General features: G+C 35.6%; 1 protein-coding gene across 6 annotated transcripts; it reads right to left on the bottom strand.

Annotated features, from left to right (window-relative positions):
- Positions 1-2663: 2663 nt before the first annotated feature.
- On the bottom strand, positions 2664-22987 carry LOC107852591 (clustered mitochondria protein). Of its 6 annotated transcripts, none has more exons than XM_047397181.1 (30): positions 22877-22987; positions 22148-22376; positions 22019-22069; positions 20717-20778; positions 20101-20290; positions 19869-20006; positions 19597-19753; positions 19310-19503; positions 19064-19165; positions 18231-18366; positions 17947-18075; positions 16397-16787; positions 15487-15591; positions 14840-14958; positions 13737-13845; positions 13406-13546; positions 9650-9772; positions 9389-9559; positions 9161-9247; positions 8385-8513; positions 7669-7818; positions 7506-7574; positions 5174-5332; positions 4931-4987; positions 4807-4847; positions 4536-4655; positions 4082-4391; positions 3890-3997; positions 3725-3796; positions 2664-3545 (listed from the first exon to the last, which is right to left on the bottom strand). In XM_047397181.1, the coding sequence occupies exons 2-30, from the start codon at positions 22365-22367 to the stop codon at positions 3090-3092; spliced, it is 4296 nt and encodes a 1431-aa protein (XP_047253137.1). In that variant the 5' UTR covers positions 22368-22376; positions 22877-22987; the 3' UTR covers positions 2664-3089. The 6 variants fall into 6 exon arrangements, with proteins under 6 accessions (XP_047253137.1, XP_047253138.1, XP_047253136.1 ...); XM_047397182.1 differs by having other exon boundaries at positions 3725-3778; positions 22823-22973; XM_047397180.1 differs by having other exon boundaries at positions 22823-22973.
- Between the last annotated feature and the right edge of the window lie 3795 nt (positions 22988-26782).

Raw genomic sequence — 26782 nt, forward strand, 5'->3', positions numbered from 1 at the left:
CGAACGAGATAAGAGAATCTTATTTTTTCTCTTTTGCTCTGTTGATTGAAGAAATAATTTGTCTTTTGTTCTGTTGATTGAACAAATAATTGGAAAATCGAAAGAAGTATAAAAACGAGTAATAACCGTCGGTAGAAAAGTGGTACGATGAGCTTCAACATTTTATTCATTCGTTTGGATTTGATTGTGTGGTAGCTCTGTAGTTCGGGCCAAAATAATTTACGTCAATTGTAGTAGTTCTGAGTGCTAAATACATTTCATTAATAGTTTGCAGGATTTCGCTTTCATGCTTGGCTAGTAAGTCGGCTAAATTGATTTTTCTCCCGTACAAGCATGTTACTTCCTTCGTTAAAAATAATTGAGCTTCTTATTTTATACTGGAATCTTGAGCCGGCGTTCTATCGGAAACAACCTCTCTACTTCTTCAGAGGTAGCGGTATGGACTGCGTACATCTTACCCTCCCCAGACCCTACTGTGTGGAAATGCACTGGGCTTCTTGTTGTTGTTGTTATTTTATACTGGAAAAATAGCATGACGAAACCCACTTCCTATGATGAGATTTTCCCATCTCCATTTATGTTGGAACACATATTCTACTCCTCACTGATTCCTGATTCATCGCACTTTAGTCAGAAGAGCAGAAATTCTACAATAGTTTACTAAGTGCATGCTTGTTGCTGTAAGTTACAACTAATCATTTTGTGGTTAAAAAATTATCACTTTTGAGTCAAACTTTATATAGTTGCGATAAACAGAAAGGAGAAAAGATTGAAGTGGCAATTCTACAATAGTCCTGCTGATGCTTTGGTGTGTATTAGTAGTTTCAGTCAAGCGTCCTGATTAATCAATCTTGCCCCTAATTGTGGGCATTCTGGTAAGTATAATTTAAGCTGCTGCAACTTGATTTAGCACTAAACAAATTATCAAATTTATGTATGGTGATTAAGGAAGTATGATGTTTTTACACCTGGATTCTATTCACATGTTCTGATATCAGAATGAGCAAAAATGGAACTTTTTAACTCTTGAAAGGAAGACATGCAAATAAAGACATAGTGTTGTTCTAGTGGCAGTAGTATGACTTCCACAGTTCACTTTGATTATCCACCGGTATAAGGAACTTACCGAAGGACCCCGTTGCGAAGCTCGCTCTACCTAGGGAGTCCGTTTAATATAACGCAAAAACTGCTATAAACATAATCATCAAACTCATTTGCTATGGAATGGCATCTTTCGTTTTTCAAGTGAATTCACCGCTTCTGAGATAATTCTGGGATGATCATCCACCAATTGCTATTCCTCCTCAATCAACATGACTCACCTGAGCTACAGCTAAATATCCTTCATTGTTGTGGCTGTGAGGGTGGTCTACTGGAAAGATCACACGTTCTGCATGGGCTTAAAAGGGTGTTCAAAAATTTGGGACGTGGACACGAATGTTGGAGAGCTCAATTCCCTTGAGGTTACAATCAACAAAGGAACTATCTTATACACTTCCAGAATATGGATTAGAGTGGAAGTGCTTTAGAAAGAGACTTCTCAACAAGTTGAGATACACATGACTAGTCATAATTGCCTGTTTACGTTTAGAAATAGGAATAGGCATATGAAAAGCCTGATCAGGGAAGGAAAGTTTGTGAGATGTAAAAGAAAGAGTGGGGGGGAGTGCAGGGTTTGATTATCTTATTGGGAATCAAAGAAACGAGTGATGTTGCCATTAAATCAAAAGCTATACTGATATGATGTAATGTTTAATGTAATACCACAGTAACTCCTCCGTACAGTGAGTAAAACTTTGTGTTAAACAAGTGATTATGAATGAGATATGAGAACAACGTTGAGCGAAAGTGACGATGGCAACTTTGCGGCATCGCGCAGACACCAGAATATAGCTTTTGATTCTTCATGATTAAAGAGAGAAAATAAAATGTTCCAAGTTACTTTTACACAAGCAATGACAAATAATTTAATATTGTTAGCCCATTTAGCCACATGAACCTTACCACAGAAGATCAGTTAAAAAAAAGGGAGGAAAATGTCACTTTCTTCACCATTTAAATTGTAAAGCAGTCTTAGGGGCCACATTTTTAGAAAAGAATTCACAGAGAAAATATATGCAGATAAGAATAAGATTTCGTTCTCTAATTAGTTCTCAAACTTTGTATTAGGCCATAACAAGCATCACAAGATTTTGAAGTCAGAATACGTGAAGCACAAGCCATATTTTACCGAAAATGAGGTTCCCCAGACTGAGACTTAAAAGTTTTATCCAATGTATAGTGGGATCTAATTTATGGGGCTTACCAAATTACCTTCCACTATATATGTAAGGCTGGAACATTTTAGTGTAACATGAGATTCTAATTAGCTCATTTAAATAAGAAAAGTTTGATCTGCATAAATGTATCTCACTTAAGCTGGAAAGTACGTCGATCTTTCCCATATTTAAGGGAATACAAAAGAACATTTTTCTTCTTAGGAATGACCACAAACAAAAATGGGATTTCTAGGAAGTGTCAGAGCTGATGATCTGAAGATCAACTTCACAACAACCAAGAACATTACTTAAATCTCACAAAGCCACCTCAATATCGGAACATATTTTCATTCCAACGATAAATAAGTAACAAACGGATAATTAAGTTTAACCTGCAACAAAAAATTGGCCAAGAAAGAGCACCTTCAAACTGAAATAGGTGGGCAGCTTCACCCACTAGATCATTACATAACCATCACAAGCGAAAGGGGATGAATAAAGAGAGTCAAAAATTTTAGGATGACATCAACACCCAAACAGATGAGGACATCCCTATATAACATTATTCAAAACACCAAATCGACAGATACTAAACCTATCTTCTCAAACTAGGCCTACAAGTTATGTCATCTCAGCAATAATCAAGATGAGAGGAACTACAGCTCGAATGCTCAAATCTCCACGAGAGACTTATTGTAAGAATTGGAGTACCAGTGTAAGCGCTCACCCGTACAATGAGTACCTGAAGCATGAGGCGGCCCGCAAGCTAAAATCCATGATATGCTCGAACAAGGCATTGCCACTTTGTTAGTACACCCAGCAATATTTGCTTCAAGATGCAGCTTTCACTTTTGATTTTTGTTTCTTGGCATCCAATGCCCCCAAACCTGTCCCTAAACCAACAGGAGTTTGATCTTGTTCCCTTGCTTTGGATTGATCTGCTTGGGCATCTCCAGGTCCATTAGAAGAATAACTGTTTGCTTCTCTCTTTTCTTCATTAGTTCCATTAGGATTTGCAGCATCCGGTTTTGCGCCAGAGTTTATTACATTGAGTAGCTGAGTAAGAGGGGGTAAATTTGATGCAGGAACACCACTAGGGCGAACAAGAAGACCCCTTGCTGCAGCTTTTTTCCGTACTTCAGCAGCAGCTCGTGCAGCTCTTTCATCAACTCCTCTTCCCCGAGGAAGCCCATCACCAAGTACCGCAGAACTTAATGATTGGTTCATTCCACCAATACCACCACCTCCAGCAGCAGCTTGAAATGCATGTAACAAGCTGGGATGAGCCTGCAACATTCAACTCAATACTGTGAACATTCAATTTCTCATTGACAAACTTTAAAACAAATCCAAGCGTTGCATTTCTGCCTCAAGATGAAGCTTTATAGCAAGAAAATATCTCAGAGATAATTTAATGATCCCTTCAAACAATCATAAAGGGTACAAAACTGTTGGGAAAAAGGTACCTTCAAAATATCATAAGCCTTCTGTGCAGAAGCCACATTCAAAGATTGACCTTTCTGCTTTTGCACATTCATCTGTTAAGGATTTCCATATTGCAAAAGAACATAAAGGAATGATAAGGTTGTAACAAGGAATTAGAGGTCATCAGGCTTGAGAGTAATTTATACCTGCAGCTCACGCATCTTAAATGTTTTCATCCAGTTCTGAGAATCACGTGTCCTTGAATCCTCCTCTCCAAGCTGTTTGGCTAGTATGTCGTAAGTTTTCTTTTCATGCTGTTGATAAAAATTAATGAAAAATGGTTAAAACAGTAACTTTCATTTTCTTAGCACAAGAAACCATCCGGTTCAAGTACATGCCTGGTGCGAGAGCTTGAAAGCACCCATACAGTTGAACGCAATTGCCAGAGCATGATAACAAACAGCAGTCTGAATATGTTCCTCCCCGAGCAACCGTTCATTCTTTTTCAATGCTTCTTGGAGATAACGAAGTGCTGTATCCATCTTTCCGATATCTTGGTACATCATCGCAACATTTATAAATGTTGCAGCAACATCCGGATGATCAGGACCCGATGACAAGCCAAGCAGAAGCAAGGCCCGCGACATGTGCCTCAATGCAAGTTCTGTTTGGTTAAGACCATGATAGAAAAGAGCCATGTTTCCATAACTGCAGTAATATTACCAAAGTCACGTTACTAGACATATATTGATCCTGAAATACAGGCTTTCGGCTTCAAAATCAACACTAGTAAGACAATAGGCAACACATAGCAAAAGAAAGAAATAGAGTTTGAAGACAAAAGAAAAGTGCCTGTGCGCAGTGTCAGGGTGGTCCAGTCCAAGGCATCTTTCATTTATGATAAGTTCCTTATGCTGTTGCATAATAGCACCAGCCATATCTCCAGCATGATATAGAACCATAGCAAGGTAACTGGAAGAGAAAAATTATATAGAAGGGCAAAGAATAAATAAGACAAAAAAGCCAATGAAAGAAAAAGACAGAAAATAGAATAACCAAAGACTGCAATGCATAAGCATTCCCTCACAAAAAGAATGAAGTGGTAGAGCACAAGACTACTTACCGACAACAATTGGCAACTTCACGGTGCATTGGACCCGTCACCTACATTTTTAAAATTATTGCAATTAGAACTGAATAATAAAAGACCTTAAAAGCATTGTTGAGCAAAATAAGCAGTAATATACCTGCTGAAGTATTGTGAATGCTTCAGAAAATAAAGTGTAGGCCTCACTAAGCAAACCCTGAAATGTTTGAGGATGTTATTCCACCTAGATCAGCTCCAAACAAAACAGTAAAACAAAAGAAGAAAAAGATTGACAGCTAGTCTCTCAAAATATTCACTACTAACATGAGAATCTCTATTTCCTTCACCAATTGAAACAGTTTCTTTCTTTATCAAGTAAACATTCAATTGAAAAAGTTAATACCTCAGCTAATTGAGCCTTCCCTGTTTCCACGAGGTCCTTAGCTTCTGAACTAACTGGAATAGAATGCTTCACAACTGGTTGGAGATTCATAATATCTGATGCTTGAAAAGGTGCAGCAGAGACAAGGTCATATTTACGAGCTGCAACGGTTACACCTACCTGTTAAAAGAAAAATTCTAGGAGTTATTTGAAAATGTTGAAAGTAGAATTCCATGCCTAACGTGGGGCAATAGATGAGAAAAGACATCAACTAACTGGACAATTATTTACCCCCCTTAACAACTTTCAAGTAAATTAAATTCACCCCCTATGCTGACGTGGCAAAAAAAAAGCGAGTGAAAATTTTTTTTTTTAAAAAAGGGCCCACTTTATTATTATTATTATTATATTTATATATATATATAAAAAATCCCTCCTTCACCCATCCCACCCGCCAACACCCCATCCCACTCCTCCCTTCAACTGCCATATCTGCCACCACCACCATCACTCATTTCGTGAATTTGACAACAAAAAAATGAGATTTCTGTATTTGTTGTTGAATCTACAACAAAATTTCTTAAGTGCTTAAGTAATTGTTGATTTCTTGATTTGTAATTGTTGTAGATTCAACACGCAAGCATCAAAACCCCCACTGATAGTCATCTTTGATTGTGTTTTTTTTTCAGGATAATTTGGTAAAATAAAATTGGTACTGTAGAATTAATAAACTTATCTAAGCCTTGCATGCTTTTTTATGTTGGAAATGATTGGTTTGGATGTTTGGTTGTTGATTTTAGAGAATTTGGTGTTGATTTGATCGAATTTATCAGGTGGGTTGAGTTTTTTATCACTATTTTAAGGTATTTTTCAATGGTGGTAATGGCGAAAATTTCCTGGAAAATCTGATGTGTGTGTGCAGGTGTTGTTGTGTGGGGGTGGATGGAGTGTGTGGGGGATGTGTGCAGGTGTGGCAGTGTAGGGGGTGTGTGTGCAGGTGTGGGCGTGGACACGGTGGGGGGGGGGGGGGGGGGGGGGGGGGGATGAAGAAGATGGAAAAGGGGGGGGGGCGTATTTTTTTAATTTAAAATATTTTATATATTTTTAAAAATATGTAAATATATATTTATATATATATATATAATATAAAAAAAATACTTTATTTACGTGGCGCTGATGTATCAAGCGAGTGTGATGCACTCTCCGTTATGAGAGTGGTATTATATATTAAGGGGTGAAATTAATTCATTTTAAAGATATTAAGAGGAGTAAATAAATAGAATATTAGTTTAAGTGCTAAAGTAAGTTTTGGCGACAAGTTTGGGGGGGTTTCATGTATTATCTCGGCAATAGATTAATCTATTGTGCAAGAAAAGCACAACCAACAGAATTTAAAGGGAAGTCTATTATCAAATAGAGCTCATATTACTTATCTCTAGGTAAAATAAGATGAAAAAAATGCTTAACTAATCTTTAGCTCAAATACTAACAGGGAAAGTTTATCTGAAATTTTTTTTATCAACCACAATATCCCAGCAAGGACAAGTTAATAACCTCCTGTCATCTCTACCATTGAGGTATGATGATCTCCATCTAACGGTTTATATTCAAATAAATTTCTAAATATATTTAAACATAGAGACAACAATGTTAATAGAGGTGTCGAATAACGCACAAATCTTTCACTGTGCCTCACCGCCCATATCAATATTTGCTTATCTAGAAGGAAATTTTTACTTCTTCAATTTGAGGTCTTGAGAAGTCGAACACTCAAAAGAACAGAGACAACTGTTTAACCACAACTTCACTTGTCACCTCACCAAGAAAACTGATGTCACAAAAAACCAGTCCACGCTACAACAATAAATAAAATGCTGGCTGTCTCTAAAGCAGGAAACTATAGGGGGAAAGACTTCTAGCAGACTACCTTTCGATGGTCCACAAAGAGTCAACTCTCAAAATACAACTAAATAGTCACAAACAAGTTCCCGTTTTTGCTTAGCAGGGAAGTTTCGAGTCAGTAGTCACAATAAAATAAATAAGATGGGTGCTTTTCACCATATGAATCCTAGCGACCTAAATATATGAATTATGAGATGGACCATAGCCACTTCAAAATGATGATAATGACACCAGTCAATCAAGTAGTACAGAACTGTATCCTATCTCATAGCCAGGGGCAGCGGGTCGCGTTTTAAATTAATTAAGTAGATAGACGAAAGAATTAAATGGATAAGGAGTAGATGAGTAAGTGTCGTTACACCAGGGAAAGGGGAAAATAGCTATAGTAAGAAATGCGTAATCACAACTAAAACTAAGAATTCTGCATAGTAGATTCCTAGATGAAAGATACCTTCCGACAGAGATTGCGTACAACTGGAATTTTCTTTACCAACACTTTTGCATCCTCGGGCAACTCAAACTGAAGAGAGAGAGAGAGAAAAAATCAACCTTAACTGATAAGTTAAAACATCTGGGCAAACAACTGGAAGGAAGTTCTAAAAAGAAAATGATACCTGATACTTGAGATTCGTAAATTCTTGGATGTCAGACCACAAACTGTCAGAGGTGATACTCAGATAGGAGGACTGCTTCTTTTTGGCAGATACTACATTTTTTCGCTTTCCTTGTCCCTTGGATAACTTTTGCTGGTTGCCAATGTGGTCCTATGAAATGTGTTTCATAGAGGTAATTTTATAAAAACCATTACCATTTACTCTTAGTTGAGAAACAATGTAGAATGTATCAGCCCAACAAGCTTAAATGATTCTGGAAAATGCTTGCTCTATATAGGCAACATAAATTTTCAGACAATTAAACTAATGATCTGCATATGCTTCCTCAAATATCAGCATACAAATGAATAATATTGGCCAAGCAAGGGAATGCTATAGAACTGTATAAAAAAGAGAAAAAAAAGTGTCCCGCCCTAATAGCTCAGGCTTTTACATGAGGTGGTATGCATAATTCAACATGGTATTATAGCTGATAGAAATTTTAAACTCAAGATTCTCTCACTCAACAACAATATTTTCAGTGATGGCTGAAGCAAAAGAATCACATCAGCACTTGAGGGGTGCGTTGTAAACCTAAAGCAAATTAATAAAACTATTCCCCTAATTTGATAGGTTAAGCTTTTAGATGAGGTGATACACTCAATTCAACAGAAATTCCTCATGATATCTTACTATAGGAAGTAGCAGTAAGTCATGACAATAAGCTGCCTCTCTACCTTCTTTTGGTTTTTAGAACTGTTGGCACCACCTTTATTAGATACTGTTTGAATATTTCCAAACAAACAGTTGTAAAAATGTGAGATTGTGTTTGCAAGATCATGGTCCTCAGCATCCCTCAGCAAATCCTGCATGTCCATCAGATCAAATTGTAAGTAATCCCAAAATCCACAACCTATGGATTAAAATTCAATTTCTTTAGTTCCGTGCTATGTTGCTAGGACTCTCCAAAAATGTCAACGGGTGCGTGCCGGATTCTCCAAAAGTAGTGTATTTTTGGAGAATCCGACGCGAGTGCGGCATCAAAAGTGAAGAGTCCGCCAAACGTAGGTTCCGTGCATCAAGATTATCAGAGTAAGATATCACATGTGCTCCAGCTTACACATCAAGTGGTTAAGCGTAAATGACTATTTTGAAACCGGCAGAGCATAAAAAGCCCCTCTGTTGATTAAAGAGAGCTTTTGCCCCAATCAATTAAGAAACAAAGGCGGGTGAAAAGAATTTTCCACTTCACTATTCTATTGATAATGCTAAGCAAAAATGTTGAGACATGGACGAGAAACAAAAAAATTGATCCTCTGAGAGAACTACAAAAATTGTTGTTCAATACCAACTGGGGAAGCATGTTCTCAAGTGGGACTATACTAGTCAAAGCATAAGACAAAGTGCATTCACAATTCAATCTCATAAAGGCCTTTAAAGTAGCAACGACTAACTTTTTCTTTATCAATAGCATTCAAAAACTTATAATAATCTGAAGAACACGATCAATCACCTTGAGGATGTGCTTTGCACATCTGACAACAATCTCGTTGGAACAAAGATCCCATAAATGAGGCAAGTTCCTGGTCCCCTCAGCCACCTAGAAAACAGAGGACAAGACAAAGCCAGGGTTACTACTTTAACTGATATTAAACTTCCGTTTGTGCTACAAAGTTTCTTATATTTGTTGGAAAAATCTAAGCAATATAACAGTTGGATGAGCTTGTTAGGAGATCCTTACTATTCCTAGATAACGCAAATTAATTCCATGTGCATGGAGTGCCTCAGTTAAAGTTTGTCCATCCATGGGTGAAACTTCAAGTGTGCAGAGATCTTGAATAAACTTCGGGAGTACAGCGTCTTTCAGATACAAACTCACTTTCTTCACAAGTTCTTGGTCAGCAGCTATCTCCTGATCAAGTTGTGGGAAAGGACCATATAAATATAGAACACCTTCTTAAGCAAACAAGCAACGAATGATAATCAAAAGCAAAAAAATCACCTCTTCACTCCCAGCCAACTTGAAATCTGTAAAGACGTTAGGATTGAAAAGTATGTCATCGGTATCTTTTCTTCCTGAGTGAAAACAGCAGTTGTTGCCAGCATCCTTCACACTTTTCTCACCCTAAATAAGAACCAAAAGAGGTTATCCATACTGTAATAAAGCAGGAAACCACTAATTTAAAAGTTAAATTACAAAAATACCCTTCTTATTAACTAAAATATAACAACACACCAAGTGAAACGCTACAAGTATTAACTTCAATACCTTATTCATAAAAAATTTAGAAAAAAAAACAAAATGCCCGCATACTTAAATACCCTTTCACAACAGTAGCAACCATTTGGATGCCACATAACCCATTTTTCTATGCGTATAATTTCTGTTTATGCAAGGGTACTACACCGAAAATTTGTTGTTCTTCTCTAAATTACTAGTGTTCTATGTCTTCATTAATCTATTGAAGGTTTCTTTATCTTAAAATTTCTCTTTATTTGATTTACTAACCCCAAAAAAGAAAAACTAATTTAAGGGAGAGAAATAATCAGCACATAATTAAAAAATATATGGCTGCCATGATAGTACCTTCTCTGTATAACTTCAGCTGGTGATGATACTATGCAACTTTTTTTATTTTGATGAAGAAAGAATATTAATAACAAAAAGAATTAACTAGCCCATATACAAGATGTATACCAAAAAGAAGAAAAGCTTACACAAGTACGTGACTTTCTATGAATGCCACCCAATCATCTATACACGAGTACATGACGATGCTATGCAACTTTACAAAGCTTTCAAGGATAATGTAGAGTTTTTGAGTTTCTCTTTATTATATTTTGATATTAAGTTTTGAGTTTTGATTGATTAAATATATATGCTTATTGTTCATTTGAAAAAATTGAAACCCTTCTAATTATGCATTACATATCCAGATTCTAATGCAATTTATAAGATAACACAATAAATCAACACATAAGAAATTATTATTGTACTGTGTAGCTACCCAAACTATACCTCTTTAGACGTTCTTATTTAGGGGCTAGCATGCTCTATTTTGTATGACTTCTGGCAGTGACTTTCTCTGGTAGTGTGTAATGTGCAAATTCCCCTTGTTATGAATTTCCTTTTCAATTTATATTTCTGCCTAACACTACATGCTTCTTGAATATACATAAAATGTAAGGGAAACATATACAATCAAGTTGTTATCCAGAAGAAGCTACAACAACTAAAACTGCTAAACAAAGGAAGAGGAGGTTTACAAGTTAAAGGAACCAATTATAATTTCCTGTGAATTACTACAGGAATGTGTGGGGGTGATGCCGGAGGATTTCGCTAGGTATTTGATTATTAATAGATGCTATAAAAGTTTCACGAGAAAATTCGTAAGGTAAATTTAAAGTTATTCAAATAATGCAAGGACCTGTAGAAATTACATTACGGAAAGATAAAAATGCTTGCTACACATGTTTAGTGTGACAGAATGCACTTCACGCAACGAAAATTTCATATTTGTACTTCTTTGATAGCCTTATAACTAGTTTTTATTATTGATATCTAAGCTTTTTTTTTAAATTTAGCAAGGCAATTCAGCTGGAGTTAAAACTTTCCTTTATTTATTTTTTTGAGAAATAAAACTTTCCTTTATTTATATGTTTATTGTGCATAAAAGTGCTTTAAGTTCCTTCCTGCTTATAGCAATCAATTCTTAATTCTAATGACAAATGTATAGAATTATTAATTACAAAGATGTGATACGTTAGTATCTCACGTAATATTTATTTATATACTATATTATTAGTGTATGTACCACGCTTAATGGTTTTTTTTTTGAAAAAAAGGGGCAATTATATGTTCCATTGTAATGTTTCAATTGCTTTGTCATGACTCACACTCTATTTACATTCATATAATTTTTATCTTAGCACTTAATTTAAATATCTTAATTGTAAGTAGTATTTTTATGTGATTTTAATAAGTCGTTTGTTCCCTCTGCAACTGAGAATGAAGCTATAGATCATCTAAATTTTTGATGTGATTGATCAGCAAATGTATGGAACAAACTTCTAAGATGGCAGAGCTTACAAAGACAAGCTCAGGGGTGGCATGAAAAATTGAAATGGACAATCACAAATGATAGAGGCAAATCCATAGCAGCTCAAATATATAGGATGAACTTAGTGGGATGCCTCTACTAGGTACAGCTGCAGAGGAACCTTCACATTTTGAGTTGTACATAAACACATGCTACGTAAGTATAACAATGATGTATTCAGAATGCAGTTCACGTTTTATACCCTGTACTCCCAAAATAAAGTCTATCATCATAGTTTTCTTCATGTAAATGATTTTTTAAATACGTTCTAACACTTCCTCCGTTTCAATTAGTTCGTCTTACTTTCCTTTTTAGTCTGTTTAAAAAAAAAGAAACTTTCATTTTTTGGCAACTTTTTAATTCTAACTTGCACATGACATGTTTAAGACAACTCAAAGTATATTTTGGTACATTCTACATATCTTTTAATTTAAAACCACAAGATCCAAGTCTTCTTTACTTTCTTAAATTATGTGTCACGTCACCCCAATTGAAAAGAAGGGAGCACTATTTTACAAAATCAGATACTACATGACTCAACATACACGTGCAACGCACGTATTGAGAGACTAGTATATCATATATAGATGAATGCGAGAGCATGAAGAAATAAATTACTTCTTGACAGAAAAATCATTTGCATTAATTGCCTCTTGAGAGAAAAATGTATTTGAAGTTCTTTTTCCTTTAAAAAGAGTTCATAGAATCTCCAGATAAATATCCTCCACCATCATAATAGTACCACAATTTGCATAATCCAACACTAATTGTTCTGTTTAAATTATTTGTGAACATGATGTTAAATTCTAGTTTCAGAAGGAACTCACAAGGTACAAGAAACAGATGAATAAAATAGAGCACCTTTGGAAATCAGAAGACACGTGACGGAAAATGACAAATCAAAGTAAACAAGAGAAGAGACTGAGAAGAGAAAATGCTCACAAGACTAGCGACATGCAATCAAAGCACGAAATATAAAATCAGGAAGAGTAGAAAGCAATTATGAATTGGAGGTGATGTCATTAACAATTGAAGGTGAGATCATAAAGTAGAACGTCTAGATCTCATCAAGCAAATTATTAAAGAAATGTATTTTGACAAGCGTCTTGTTAAAAAATATTAAGAGGGCATTTGCCCATGAAAACAAAAGAAAGAAAGAACTTTATTTGGAATTTTCGAAGTTGGAGTTGTGTTTGGCCATACTTTTTACAATGTATACTTAAAATTTAAATGTATTTTTCAAAAAACATGAAATATAATTTAAATGGGGTTATGCTATAACAATAAAAAAAATTAGGAATTTTTTGAAGAAAAAAGAATATCTTAAAAAGCGAAAACAAGGTTGAGGCTGTCTTCCAAATCCCAAATACAACTTCAAGTAGTACTTGGAATTTTCATGGTCAAACGTTGATTTCAAACAAAGTGAAAAAAAAATCTGCAAAAACTGAAAATTTTACGTGGCCAAACAGGCCCTAAAAATTATATTATCCAACATAAATACAGTCACGGGTAAATTGGTATCTTATATCCAACAGTTATGCAATTAAAGTAATTATTACTGCAAGGAACTGGCTTTCAAAAATGCATCCCCTATCATATAACTAGACACGAAAAAGTATTCAGTAGGACAGACTTCATTTAAGCAGGAGTCTTGCTACCTCATTGCTTTTGACTTCGGTCGGGGCAACAACATCGTTTGTTGGTAATTCTTCAGTGTTATTTACAGTTGTACAATCAGAGGCCACTGGTACCTCCCCTTCTGACTCGCACTTGGATTTTGACCTCTCAGCAACTTCAGCCTTAAGGGAAAGAGAATGAAGAACCAAATAAAATTAGAAAGTATAAAATGTCAGAAATCAGATCCCAAGAGTAAAAGCAAGCACCAACCCCCAAAAAAACAGATTTGGAGATACAGAATTAATATAAGAACCAAAATAAATTGAAACTTGAATACGAAAGAAAACTTGTCATAGAACAAGCAGGACTAACTTGGCAAAATGCAGTGATCAACTCAGGTCGCAAAATACAAAATCTGGAACCTGGACCAGTATAATTTGCATCACGAGGAGTGACTCTCATCAAGTCCAACAGATAATGCCTGAAAACCACAATCTCAATAAAATCATAAAACTTCTCCAACTAAACTTGGTTAAGCCAAAAACAAGCATATTATTGGGGAAAAAAGGACAGTCGCATATTATTGAGAAAAAAACACATGCATTAATGTGTTGTAGCTACGGTTCTTTTTTTAGAATGCTGCGACTTGCTCTCTATAGTATTTTTCCATAACTCCTTCACTCTTGTATAGATTCTTTTTTAGACCTGCTTTGAATTTTTTTTATCTTGAGCCAAGTGTCTATCAGAAACAACCTTTCTACCTCCCAAGGTAGGGGTAAGGTTCATGTACACAATACCCTCCCCGGACCCCACTTCTGGGATTACGGTGGGTATGTTGTTGTTGTACACATATATGCATTACACTGCAACTAATGAAGTCCAGTATCAAATAAAAATTCCAACATTTTCCCCAAGTTATACACCTAAACAATATGAAATTAACAAGCTTGGATGAGTGTGTTATATGCATATTTAGTTGGACTTCAATCATACGAATCCTATGAATTAACAGAACACTACATCACCAATTAACCAAAATTAGCTTTCATCAAAAACGAAAAGCGCAAAAAAGCTCTAAGGTCTGGCAGGGCTTAAAGCGCAAATAAAAGTGTGGTTTTAATGAAAAAGGCGCAAAGGGAGAAAAAATGCAAATATTTATGTTTAGTCCAAGAATAATAATTTTAAGCATTAATAACAAATATATGAACAAAGAAATTGAAAAGCAATATGATAAAGTGAGCTATCAATTGTTTAGTGTCGCCTCTACAGAAGAGACTCATTGGCAAGGAAAAGTAGGCCTTGGAAACTTGATGACTGACAGTGAAGCGCACATAAAGTGAGGCGAAGCACTCAATCTGTTTTGAGCCTCATTTTAGGGCTGAAGCGTGCTTTAAGAGCGCCTTTGAATGCTGATCAAAAGACAAGGAGTCCCCTCTCCTCACTACTTGAGTAACGAAGCGTCAAATAGTAATCACCTGTCATCACTACCAACAATGCCCTTGCATTCCACCGGTGCAGCTAATTTAAATTCATTTCCAGATCCGTCAAGGACAGTATGTTCCTTCAAGTGCAGACGTTTTGCAGCTTCTAGCACCTAAGACAAATAAAGCTCGATGAAATTTCGGATCCACGAGAGAAGCAGATATAAAGTTCAAATGACTAACAAGATAAATCAAGAATGATAAAAAGGAAAAAATAATATCACCCGTCATTACAATTTACTTTGAAGTATCACACCCCTGTGACAAACATAATTCTTTACCATCTAAATTATCAGGAATTAAGGCAGACCCCCCCCCCCCCCCATCCACCCAGAAGAAAAGGGAATAAAAATGATAAGGCACAAAAGGAAAATAATGAAAAATCCAGCAAGACATATTGATAATGATCTCCACAACAATCATGTCCAATTGAGCACAATCCAAGAATTGAAGTCATTATAACAATATATAGGACCAAATCGATTGTTAAAGAATCGTGACAAACCCAGCGAATAATCCTAACAGACCTTATACTTTCCACACCTATGGCAACACCAGAGAGGCATACACATCCTAAATTGTTTTGCAAACCATACAAGGAAAAAAAGGAGGTGAACCAAAAGTTTACAGTCCGCTCCTACCTTGGAATGAAACTCGTCGCTCCAGCAGATTTTCTTGCCATTATCAACAGAACCGTATAAGAGGGAATCTGATTTGTCACCTTGAAGGATACCAGGTAAAACACTCTACCGAAGAAAACAGAAAAAAGGTTATAAACTTTTAATAAAATAAGCAGAATAATGCATCTAAACAGTAAGCCTTGCATCTGAAAGTAACATTAGAAGATTTAAATTAAATACAACCATCAGGAAGAGTGCCTATCCAAAAAGACCCATACAAGCTTATTACTAATCAGAAATGCAACAATAGTATGTCTAAAAACCCTGTTTATGTCACAATTAATTTTTACAAGTACCGTTCACTCATAAATCTCCAAATGATCAAATTTCGTGACCTAATTGTGTTATACTCTGTGCCATTTCAATACACTTACCTTTTTAGCCTATCCCAGAAAGAATGACACCTCTCTTTTTGAAAACTATTTAACCTTTTGACATGACTTGTAGGGAGCTGAGACCTACTTGATAGCTCATTCTTTTACAAAAAGAGAGAAAAAGCAGAGACATGAGGAACTCTCACCACTCATTAAAAGGATAAGTTGGGTTCGTCGTATATATTAGGCTTACATGACAAAAGTCCTCATTAATTTCTTTAGTTTACTGCCCAGTCAAATGCCTTCACACTAAATGGGACCTAGTACGTATAATATTTAATCCAGGACAAATGTCAAGACAGAGTGAAGCCACCATTAATATAGTAGTTCCAACTTCAAAGTCAGATGCATGAAAAACTGAACTTGGAAAATTCAGAAGATGGTTTCCAGTGGAAAACTCATGTTCATTAGCACTCTGATATTCATGTCCAGACTTGTCTAAAGCATTAAACTACAGCACATAACTAAATATTGGTCACTGCAAGTTCAATAAGCACCTGGGCCACCACTCTATGTCCTCTATAATCAATTATCGCCATAGCAAGGTTGTATAGTCCAGGGACATCAGCTTCCTGATATGCTTTTGTGCCTTTCAAGTCATTATTTGCACTTGCATAAGTGGCTTGCTCACTTTCAGCCAACTGAGTTTCACCAGACACTCCAGGAAGACAATCCGAGTTGATGTTTGCAGCTTCTACAACTAAGCCGCCGTGCTCATCTCCATTAGAAACTTTGGAGACACCCTGTGATAAATTATTGGTGGTCTTCTCTGACAAATTACGTAATAAGCCTGTGCCCTCAACTTTAGAATCAGCCACCTGTTTCCTAGACAGTTGCTCAAGATCCGCATCAACAGCAAAGCTGAAGAATATATTATTGTGAACGTACCTAAATCCATACACAACAAGTGTCAGGCAAAAGTGGCAACAAATAACAGAACTCTTTTGGTAGTCTAAACAACATTCGCCAGCAAGGATAATGAAGAAACAGAGATTAAATCCTTAACATGTTCCAAAAAAGGAAGTATGCATGTCTCTCCCTCACGGATATTCTCCACCAGGGGCAGGAATGACGGATCACATTGTCACAGCTCAGAGCAACAGCGAAGGACAATAACCTCTCAGTGATCTGCCCACTCTACACCTGCCTTCTCACCATGATCAACTCCAAATAACTTTGTGACTGTTTCTCCATGAAGTGGCTAGGCTAAATGGGCTAAAAGGATCTGAGACTACGGATTTCAGCTTAAGCTGGTAATCAACTCAATTGCCCATATTCTGGGGTATTTGGTGATTAATATGTCAACTGACAGGCCAAAACAGACCATTAAAAAGATTCGGTCAGTTTGGGATAACAGTAACCCAAATTTATCGGGGGGAATGATGGAAATGATTATGTAATTCGTGTACTAGGGGAACCAAAAGAAAGAGGTGCACTTGCCAAATGGGACTAAGGCAACCGTTTTGCTGCCTGTTGTCTCTAAAATAACGTATTTTCTTATAGTTACACGTATGCATTCCTACAATCTCCTTTTGTTCCGATTACCTTGCTCCCCCTTGTTTTGTTTTCCACTTTCAGTGAAGAACTAATTTCAAGGAACTATAAAGCAAATTTGATATTCGACCAATGAACTTGTACAAGGCATAATAACGACTATCACAGTGCAAGAATTGTGATTGACATATTTCACCCAGGCTGAGGCTAGTTACCTGAAGGCCTTGAGTTGGTAGTTCAGTTAAGGTTTATTATTTAACACGCTTCTTCTACGCATCCCATTTCAACCTGCCATTTGACAAACTTTATGTGGAACTAAGGAATATCGGTTGAAACCTAGTTTCATCCTCAGCCCCCAACCCCACCCCAACCCCAACCCCAACCCCAACCCCCCTTATTTTATTTACTGAATTTCAACTTCTCATGCACTATATTTACAATGATAAAGGTCAAAATATACTATATCTGAAGTTATATCCATCAGCGGAGTTAGTTTTAAGTTAAAATACGTCACCAGGAAATTATTAGTGCTGATCTCCAGCTGAATACTTACATATGAAAGCATTCTGGATCAGTTGGATTAATCGGGGGGATACACCTGTTGATAACTCCAACAGCACCACTAATTGCAGCATCTACAAAGTCCGAACTGACTTTGTACAAGGCCCTATCTCGCAGTATCCTGTGATAAAAAAAGAGCAAGACACATGAAAAGAGGCAGACCTGCCTTCATAGAGAGACTTAGGAAAGTGTTGCAGACATAAGTAGAATCTACTGTGAACTCAATTAATTCACTCTAGAATACTGTACAAGCTGATTTAGTCCATCGAGATGCACCTTTCCTGGGGGTTTGTATGGGGGAATTCCCGACAAGATTGCAACTCTTCATTCCAATCCCTTTGCATGCCAATCAGCTCACTTCCAAAAGAAAGTGTAAGTGCATTCTCTGCCCGTGCCGCATCACGTTTGTGATCTGACACCAGAGAATCCACAAGGAATTAAAACTAGTGAGGAAAATAATAATAAAAAGAAAGGTAATTGTAAGAGAATGTAGAGTAACAGTTTTTAAGGTATCAGCCATTATTATAAAACCATTTTCATATACAAGTCCCTCGTTGTAACAGAGGAACTGGGGAATAGTGCTCCCTCCGTCCCATCTTATATGATGGCTTGACATGAGGCAGTTTAAAATGTCAATAACTTATGGGTTGAATTAGTGGTACTGGATATATTATGTAATCTATTGGTGGTACAAAAGAGAACTAAAATAACACCTGAAAAGTTAATTCAGCAGAAAATGCATCATTCAAGTTCAAATTTGAAAATTTAAATGAATTTGAATTCATTTAATTGATTTGTTTAAGTTGTCAAATCACATAGAACAACATTTTGAGCAGAATAGTATCAAACATGTTGGGACATCCCACGGAAAGAGTTGAGGAAGTTGTACGAATGAAAAGGATACTTCTTCAAGATTGAGATATAAACATAAATTTGGCCATCTGAAAGTTCCTGGAACTATTCTACACCGCAACTACAGCAGAAAGAATGTGTGACCCATTTTTGGCATCTATGTGACCCAGCATCCAGAAAACCAATGTATGTATACAACAGACACCAACATGAAATAGAAATAAGCCAAAGGTTAGAGTGCAAGAAAAAAAACTTACCAGGGATAGGATATGACCCAAGCCAAGAATTTGGTGGCAGCATAGATTGAACATTTTCAAAAGGATGTGCAGCAGCCTTCCGCTCCAATATCTCACGAAAAGCTTCATTGCAAGATAAAATCCTTTATTACGTAAAACAAGAGCATTGACATTTGAACTCCTGTTCTTTCTTCTCTCTCTCTCTTTTTTTTTTTTTTTTTTGGGGGGGGGGGGGGGGGGGGGGATAAGTTTCTACTATTTTACTACCTTTCTTAAATCTGGAGCTGATCTTTTGCAAGAGCCCAATAAGAGTGGTTGCTTCTGAACCAGTTTTGCTTGGCCTCGGATCAAGAACAGTCGTCGTGCTGGAATTGACATAAAAAGTTTTGGTTGTTCCAGTAATACAGTACTTATTTCCTTCCAGTGTAACTAAATCCAAATAAATCAAGTCCCCAGAGAGCCTGGATTTAAGAGAAACCATAGTCACCATGTCAGAATGAGCTTTCCTGAGAGAAAATTAGTTGGATTATAATAAGTAAATAATGATTAGAAACCTTCTATAGCTAGGAGGAGGATTAAACGAAGAGAACACAATGCTCTCAGCACATTTAATTTCCTTTGAAGGTGCTGACAACAAACTAGAGACTGAACCAGAAACATCCTCCACAAAACCCAAGTTTTCAAGCTCTGGTACATCCGCCTTCACAGGCTCTAAACATAAAAAGCCAGAAATCTTTGTTATACCAATCCAATTGAAAAGGCTGTCAAATTAGTAAACAACACAAATATCAGCAAGAAAGCAAAGAAAAATAAATGAACAGCTTACCTCCGGATTTAGCAACATTACTTCCTATTTCATGCTGCAGTGCAAGTGACGTTGATAGCGAGGAGTGCAATGTGGAAAGAGAGAGCAATTCTCGAGTGCGGTGAACATGAGCCCTTATGGATCGATCATCATACAATGCTGCACAATCAGGTTTAAGTTAAAGGAAACATTTAATAAGCTTGTTGATAATTGCTAGAATTAATAACTCGTAGTCCACATAAATAAGCCACACCTGGTAACATCTCCAGGAAGCAATCTCCTGTGGTGATATCAGCAACTTCAGAGATTTCATTATAATCTTCCAGATGATGAACAGAGCCATCCTTTATATGCAGCGATAGATCATAGCATGTAACAAAGCACGTCTCTGGAGCATCAAGAAGAAACTGCCGCACATCCATAACAGAATCCCCCGGACTCAACTGCAAACACGTACCCATCAGAAACTCAAAATTAGACCCAATGGCACCACAAATATTTAACTATAAGTTGGTCCTGAATGCCTAAAGATAAACATCTACACATAAGAAATGCGGGATAATAAATGACAAGTGCAGAAAATCAAAAACAAAGAGAAAGTGACTTCTCAATGATTAACAATCCAGATATAAAATAAAAAAACAAAGAGAAAGAACCGCTTTTCAATGATTGACAACCCCGATATAAAATATATGAAGTGTTTGAGCGCGATGGTACATACTAATAAGACCTCACATGTCCGCAATGAAAGAATTTTTGCCACTCTTCTAATCTGAAGGATGATGGCATCCCCAAAGAAAAATGATAAAGAAAAAACAAGTTCTCCAACAGAACCATCAATAAAAATAGAAAACCAAGACAAATCTTACTTGTAGTTCTAGCTTATCCCCTCCTTGGGTTTTGACGGAAACAGGATAAAGATGGATGTCACCTGCAAAATGGATTGAAGCAGAAAGGCTCTTCATTTCCTCCAATTTTTAAGTTAGAAAAAAATTTAGACAATCAAACAAAAGTCATACAAGAATGTAAGACAGTTATCTTCAATTTATTTTTTGTTTTGATCAGGCAAAATATTTCATTGAAAATAATGAGGCCAACATGGTCGCATACAAGAGGTATACCAAAAAGGAGACACCTAAAAATATTGGAGAGACACCTACACCCAGTTATCTTCAATTAATATGAGCAAGTGAAACTGGAAGAGAAACTAGACTCAGTAAGTATGAGTTTGATGTATGTGGCATCTACATGACCAACAAATACATAGGAAGAAAGACAGAGACAGTTCGACAAAAATAATATACATGTGAAAAGGTGTCATAATGAGGCTAGTATTGTATGTTTCTCTACAACATATGACAGAGATCTAGAATAAAACATCAAATATTTCATGGAGCATGACAGAAGGAGGCACATAGAGTATGTAATTCAATAGCTACTCTAATAAGTGATATCTTTAATTTCAAGTATTATCTAACAGTCTAACTGATATACATGATGATGTAAGTGTTACTGTTTGCCGCATATGCTTAATCAGATTATTGAAGGGGCCATGAAAACTTATCTAGCAAGAATATAGTGAATGAATCTAACTGACATACATGGTGACATAAGTGTTACTGTTTGCCGCATATGCTTTATCAGATTATTAAAGGGGTCAATCCAGCAAGAATATAGTGAATGAACATAGAAAACAGAACGCATTCACATATTACACAAATAGACCACGTGGCCCATCTATTGACAACTTGATCCCTGCAAGATTGAAACTTTTCAGTTTTTCTCTTTTTTTTATTGTTCTTTTTTGGATAAGTTGAAAGCTAAAATAACAGATGAGGGCTAGTCTCCTGTTTCTAGTAAACTTTTGATGCATCCATGAGGTTCCGAACAGTACAGATGACTGTGTTAAGTTTATATACAACTAATATTAGGAAGTTCCAACCACATGAATAGCTGAAACGAAAAAGGCAGATACTGATACCAATAGCAGCATAGTTCCAAACAAGTAAGCCACAAATTTATAGAACCAGCACTAATCTCTTATTTGGAAAAAGAGAGGAGACATAGCCGATATTAAAGGGAAAATGTCTAGACTCTAAACTCAACTGGCCAGCAAATAATTAGGAAAAATGGTTAACGTTCTAAATCCAAATGTACCAGGTAGGAATTACCTAGCTTTTTATTATCTCTACTGGAATTTGAATCTTGGTCTCCCAGACCCACTGCATTGACCACTCGGTCATACTCGAGGGTGAACTGAGGTATTTACACATTTAAATTAAAATGTTGCCAAGGTTCACCTTGCTTTGCCTCGTGTGTGGAAGCCTCATTTCCAGACTCCTTTGCCTCCGTCTTGGCATCGGTTTGTGCAGTCACATCCCTGGTTCCATTATCTTCCGCGTGCGCTGCAGTATCATTCACATGAGCATCAGATGGAGCTGCTGGGGCTGCTTGCTCTGAAGAACTGGTAGAATTTTGAACTGCCTTCCGATTCTTCCCTTTGTTCGATTTCCCAGCCATTTTTATCCCCTGAAATATACATAACAAGTAGTCTGAGCTAAGAATCAAACGAAAATTTCTTTCTCGAGCACTTTAAAACCTGATAAAATGATTATAATTTACCTTCATATGAAAAACTACAAACTCCTAAAATCTGACTACAAACAACAAAACATTAAACCAAAAAAAAGCACTTGAAAGTAACTCAATCTACAAGTATTTTTCAAATTGAAACAGCCTCATTAGTTAGATAAAATGTTCAAAATAATTACTAACTCAATCCACATAATGAACTAATAACATGATTTTCTAACTGGTAATATAAAAATCAAAACTTTTCAAGTTAAAAATGAAGAAATAGTAAGAACACGTTCAATATAACAACTAGAAAAAAAAAATCACAATCAGCAATAATATTCGAAGTGCTAATTCACCCAAACATGTGTATTTAATATTAAAGAACTGCAAAAGGATACCGTATTTGGCTGAATTAGGGATAAATAACAAGCAAATGAAAAATAGGAACATACAAATTGAGTTGCGCGTATAGAAGAAAGAAGAACGTTTAGGGTACAGCTGCCAGGTAGTGGTTCTTCTATTCAGCCCAATTACTACCCACTCTTGTATTGGGCTTCTTTCTTTTTTTTAGTGGTTTGTACATATTTACCCATTTTCCTTTTAAAAAAACGGAAAAGGTTCAAAAATATCCTGAACTAACTGAAATGGATTAAAAATATCCCTCATTAATTTTTGGCTCAAAAATACCCCTCTCCTTAACTTAATTCCACCAAGCATGTCACCTAGGTAAAAAAAAATCACGTGATCATGTCACGTCACCGTCCACGTTTCAAAAGTGTGGATAACCATTTTTTCAAACATAACCACATTTGCAACTATAACCATATTTCATCATTCCATTTCCGCTACCCCCTCCTTTCCGTCGCCATAGGTAATTCTCCGATGAGGGTAATTCAATCAATTCACTCTTTAAATCCGATCCATTTCAATCTACAGTTAACAAACTCAATGAATTCTTCTCAACAATAACATCCAATTTTTCTTCTTTTTCTTTTTCAGGATCTGAAAAGAGAAAGAACAAAGTGAAAGATATAGGTGAAAGATACTTGAAATTGGATAACAGATGCAAACTACATAGTATTTATCTAGATTAATATGCATAAATGGATTTAGGCAATATTCTTTACTTGCATACCCATTTGCACGACTGAATTGTTCGTCAGTAAGATGAGAGCGGAATTCCCTGTAAATTTCAGAATCTCTGTCGTTCTTGTGTTGTTGAATAAAGGAAGTTATATATCCATTCAAAACATAAACAAGTAAAAACTCACTTATTTTTACAAAAAATGTTTTCTTTCGTCGTACCAACCACGCACTAAATGAAAATAGGACCCTAGATAAATTATGCAATTTTCTCAAATGGGCATTGGTTCCTTCAGCCCAATTACATTTATGAAAATGGAATTTTTATTTTGAATGCTAGAAATCATGAAGTTAAAATTGGTGATCAAGATTGGGAATTTAGGAGCATTCAAACTGAAGAAATTGAATGAGAAAGAAAATATGAAGAAAAAATTGAAGTTCGTGAAAAGAAATTATTTCATATTTTTCAATTCAAAAGTTTGTTCTTTGAGTTGAGGTAGGGAAGAAAATGTATTATGAGTAATTTAAGTTGCCTTCAGCCTAAATGCATTACAACTAACCAATAGCAGGCTGGATAAATTCATTCGGGAATTGTCGTTTAAGTATATTGGCTCCAACAAATCTATCGAGTAGCAGGCTGGATAAATTTCAATGTTTCAAGGTGTTATGAACAGTTTACAGTGTAGTTTGCATCGGTTATCCAATTCCAAGCATCTTTAACCTATATTTTTTACTCTGTTCTTTCTTTTTTCAGGTCCTGAAGAAGAAGAAGTAGGAAAATCAAATGTTATTATTGAGAAGAATTCATTGGTTTTGTTAACTGTGGATTGAAATAGATTGGATTTAAAGAGTGAATTGATTGAATTACCCTCATCGAGGAATCACCGGCGGCGACGGAATGAAAGAGGTGGCGGAAATGGGATGATGAAATGTGGTTATATTTGCAAATGTGGCTATGTTTGAAAAGGTGGTTATCTACACTTTTGACACGTGGACGGTGACATGGCATGGCCACGTGGCTTTTTTTACTTAGGTGGCATGCTTGGTGGAATTCAGTTAAGGGGAGGGGTATTTTTGAGCTAAATATTTAACGGAGGGGTATTTTTGTGCCAAAAACTAACGAGGGGTATTTTTAATCCATTTTAGATAGTTCAGTGGTATTTTTTAACCTTTTCCGAAATATATATAATGATGATAAATATGTGTTAGCTTATGGGATTGAGTAAGTATATGTGTTAGAATGATGTATCATGTGAACTGTTTTTTGTTTTATAAATGATTTTTTGGAAAAGAAAAATTGTTAAGAATTGTTAATGAAATGACACTTGAAAAAGACAGTTAAAATCATAAAGTGTAATTCAAATAAATATTTTAGATTATTTTGACAATGTACTAGCTTAGCTTGTTATTTGATTTGAAATGTTTATATTTATCAATATCTATATTTTTTAGAGCAAAATAATTTAAAATATCATTTGTTGAATATTTAAAATTTCCAATTTTCGTTTAAGACGACATGAATTTTGATAAGACAATTGCACTATCATCTTTTGAAAAGAGCTACAATAGTTCTTTGAAAATGCCTCGGCTTTCAGAATCATGCTATGCCAATAGCTCGCTTCATTGTGCCGTTATATTTGCACAAGAGGCTCTTTACCGCTGATAAATTATTGAAGTGGGAAATTTCATTGGACTCAAATGAACACTTTGTCACCAATTGGATAAATTAATTGAACATCTTTTTACGGGATGCTCATTTACACAATTACTTTGGGACATAATACTTAGGTGGTTACAAAGTACATGACATGGACCATATCAGCTGGTAAAGGCAAATTACAACAAGCATTCCTCTTTAGATTGGTGTTTGCAGAAATCATTTATGACATATCGAGTGAGAGAAATTTGAGAGTGTTTCAGCAACAACATAGAGAGGTGGATATATAACTTGTGAGATAGCCTACGTGTGCAATGTGCGAGCTCCTCCTCGATATACAAAGTTGTTGCATAATTTTATTTTATGAGTTATGGTAAACAGATGTATTTGGTAGTGTTTTTGTTAGGTAAACTACTCTGCTTTGTTTGTTTTATTTGAGATAACAAGTTGTGTCTAAGTTTGACTATGAATTTGTAAGAGACATTCTCTTTGTGATTAACAACACGGATTAATTACTAAAAAAAATGATCCAAGTAATTGATAAAAGACTTTAACATTTATTTTTGTTCAAATAGATTAGATTGACTATAAATTTCACAATAAGATAAAAAGATACTTTATGAATATAAATACTATGTTTTTTTTTATCAAACATAATTGAGAGTTATTGGTGTTTACCATTTTGTTTGCATATGAATTTATAGTTATTACTATAAAATCACATATATCGACTTGAATATAGACTGTATTTAATCATAAAAAGTTATCAAGTGTCTTTGTGAAAGAGTATTATTGTGTTGTAATGTAACGACTCGTTCAGTCATTTTGAGCACTAGATTTAGATGACGAGTAATTTAGATGATTAATAGAAGTATGATTTTATTTTAAATTAAGAGTGGACCCCACCCACTACTTCTCTATTGGCCAGATATTAATCTAGAGTATTAATTAATATGGGGAGTAATCTGTTCTCTCAATTTTCTTTCAACTTAAAAGGAGGAGAAGAAAACAAAAATCAGGACAAAGTGCATCGAGTAAATTGAAGATATTGGCTTCAGGTAGTAACTTTTCTAAGTCGTAATCTTGTTTCTTGTTTTACGTGAGAGGCTAAAAGGGGTAGTATTTATTCTCTTTGTTGATATCAATTCCTTGTGGGGTGAAAATCAAAGAAATTGTTAAAATAAAATAAAGAAAAAAAGAGAGGAAGAAATCAAGTTAGTGACGTGCTGGAAGTTATGAATATTAAAGTGGGTAGATTGAATAATGATGGAGAGAATAGGTTATGGTTTAATTGGAGTATAGACTCGACTTAACTGTGTGTATACTCCTAAATTGGATACTTGTGGATTGATATTCAGACATGCTTGAAATTGTTGATGTTTGAATTGTTGATTCGTGTATAAATGTTTATTGAAAATTTACTTGATGGAATTATTTTATGACTTTAAGTGTACTTGTAAACTTGGTACATTGTGTTGTATGCTGTGAGATTGTGTAAATTGATATTGATAATGCTTGTTTATGTTTATGTTGGATCGGGTACCATGCCGGTACGGATATGTTTATGTTGGATCGGGCACTACGCCGGTTCGGATATGTAAATGTTGGATCAGGTACT

The sequence above is a fragment of the Capsicum annuum genome, chromosome 1 (genome assembly GCF_002878395.1).
Source record: "Capsicum annuum cultivar UCD-10X-F1 chromosome 1, UCD10Xv1.1, whole genome shotgun sequence".
NCBI lineage: Eukaryota > Viridiplantae > Streptophyta > Magnoliopsida > Solanales > Solanaceae > Capsicum > Capsicum annuum.

Excerpts from the sequence above, each read along its gene's own strand:
- LOC107852591 (XM_047397181.1), bottom strand. The coding sequence starts at position 22,367 with ATGGCTGGGAAATCGAACAAAGGGAAGAATCGGAAGGCAGTTCAAAAT. Across the intron at positions 16,788-17,946 it reads GATCCAGAATGCTTTCATAT|GTACGTTCACAATAATATAT; the intron begins GTAAGTATTCAG and ends GTATGGATTTAG. Across the intron at positions 3,998-4,081 it reads CTTTCAAGCTCTCGCACCAG|CATGAAAAGAAAACTTACGA; the intron begins GCATGTACTTGA and ends TTTTATCAACAG.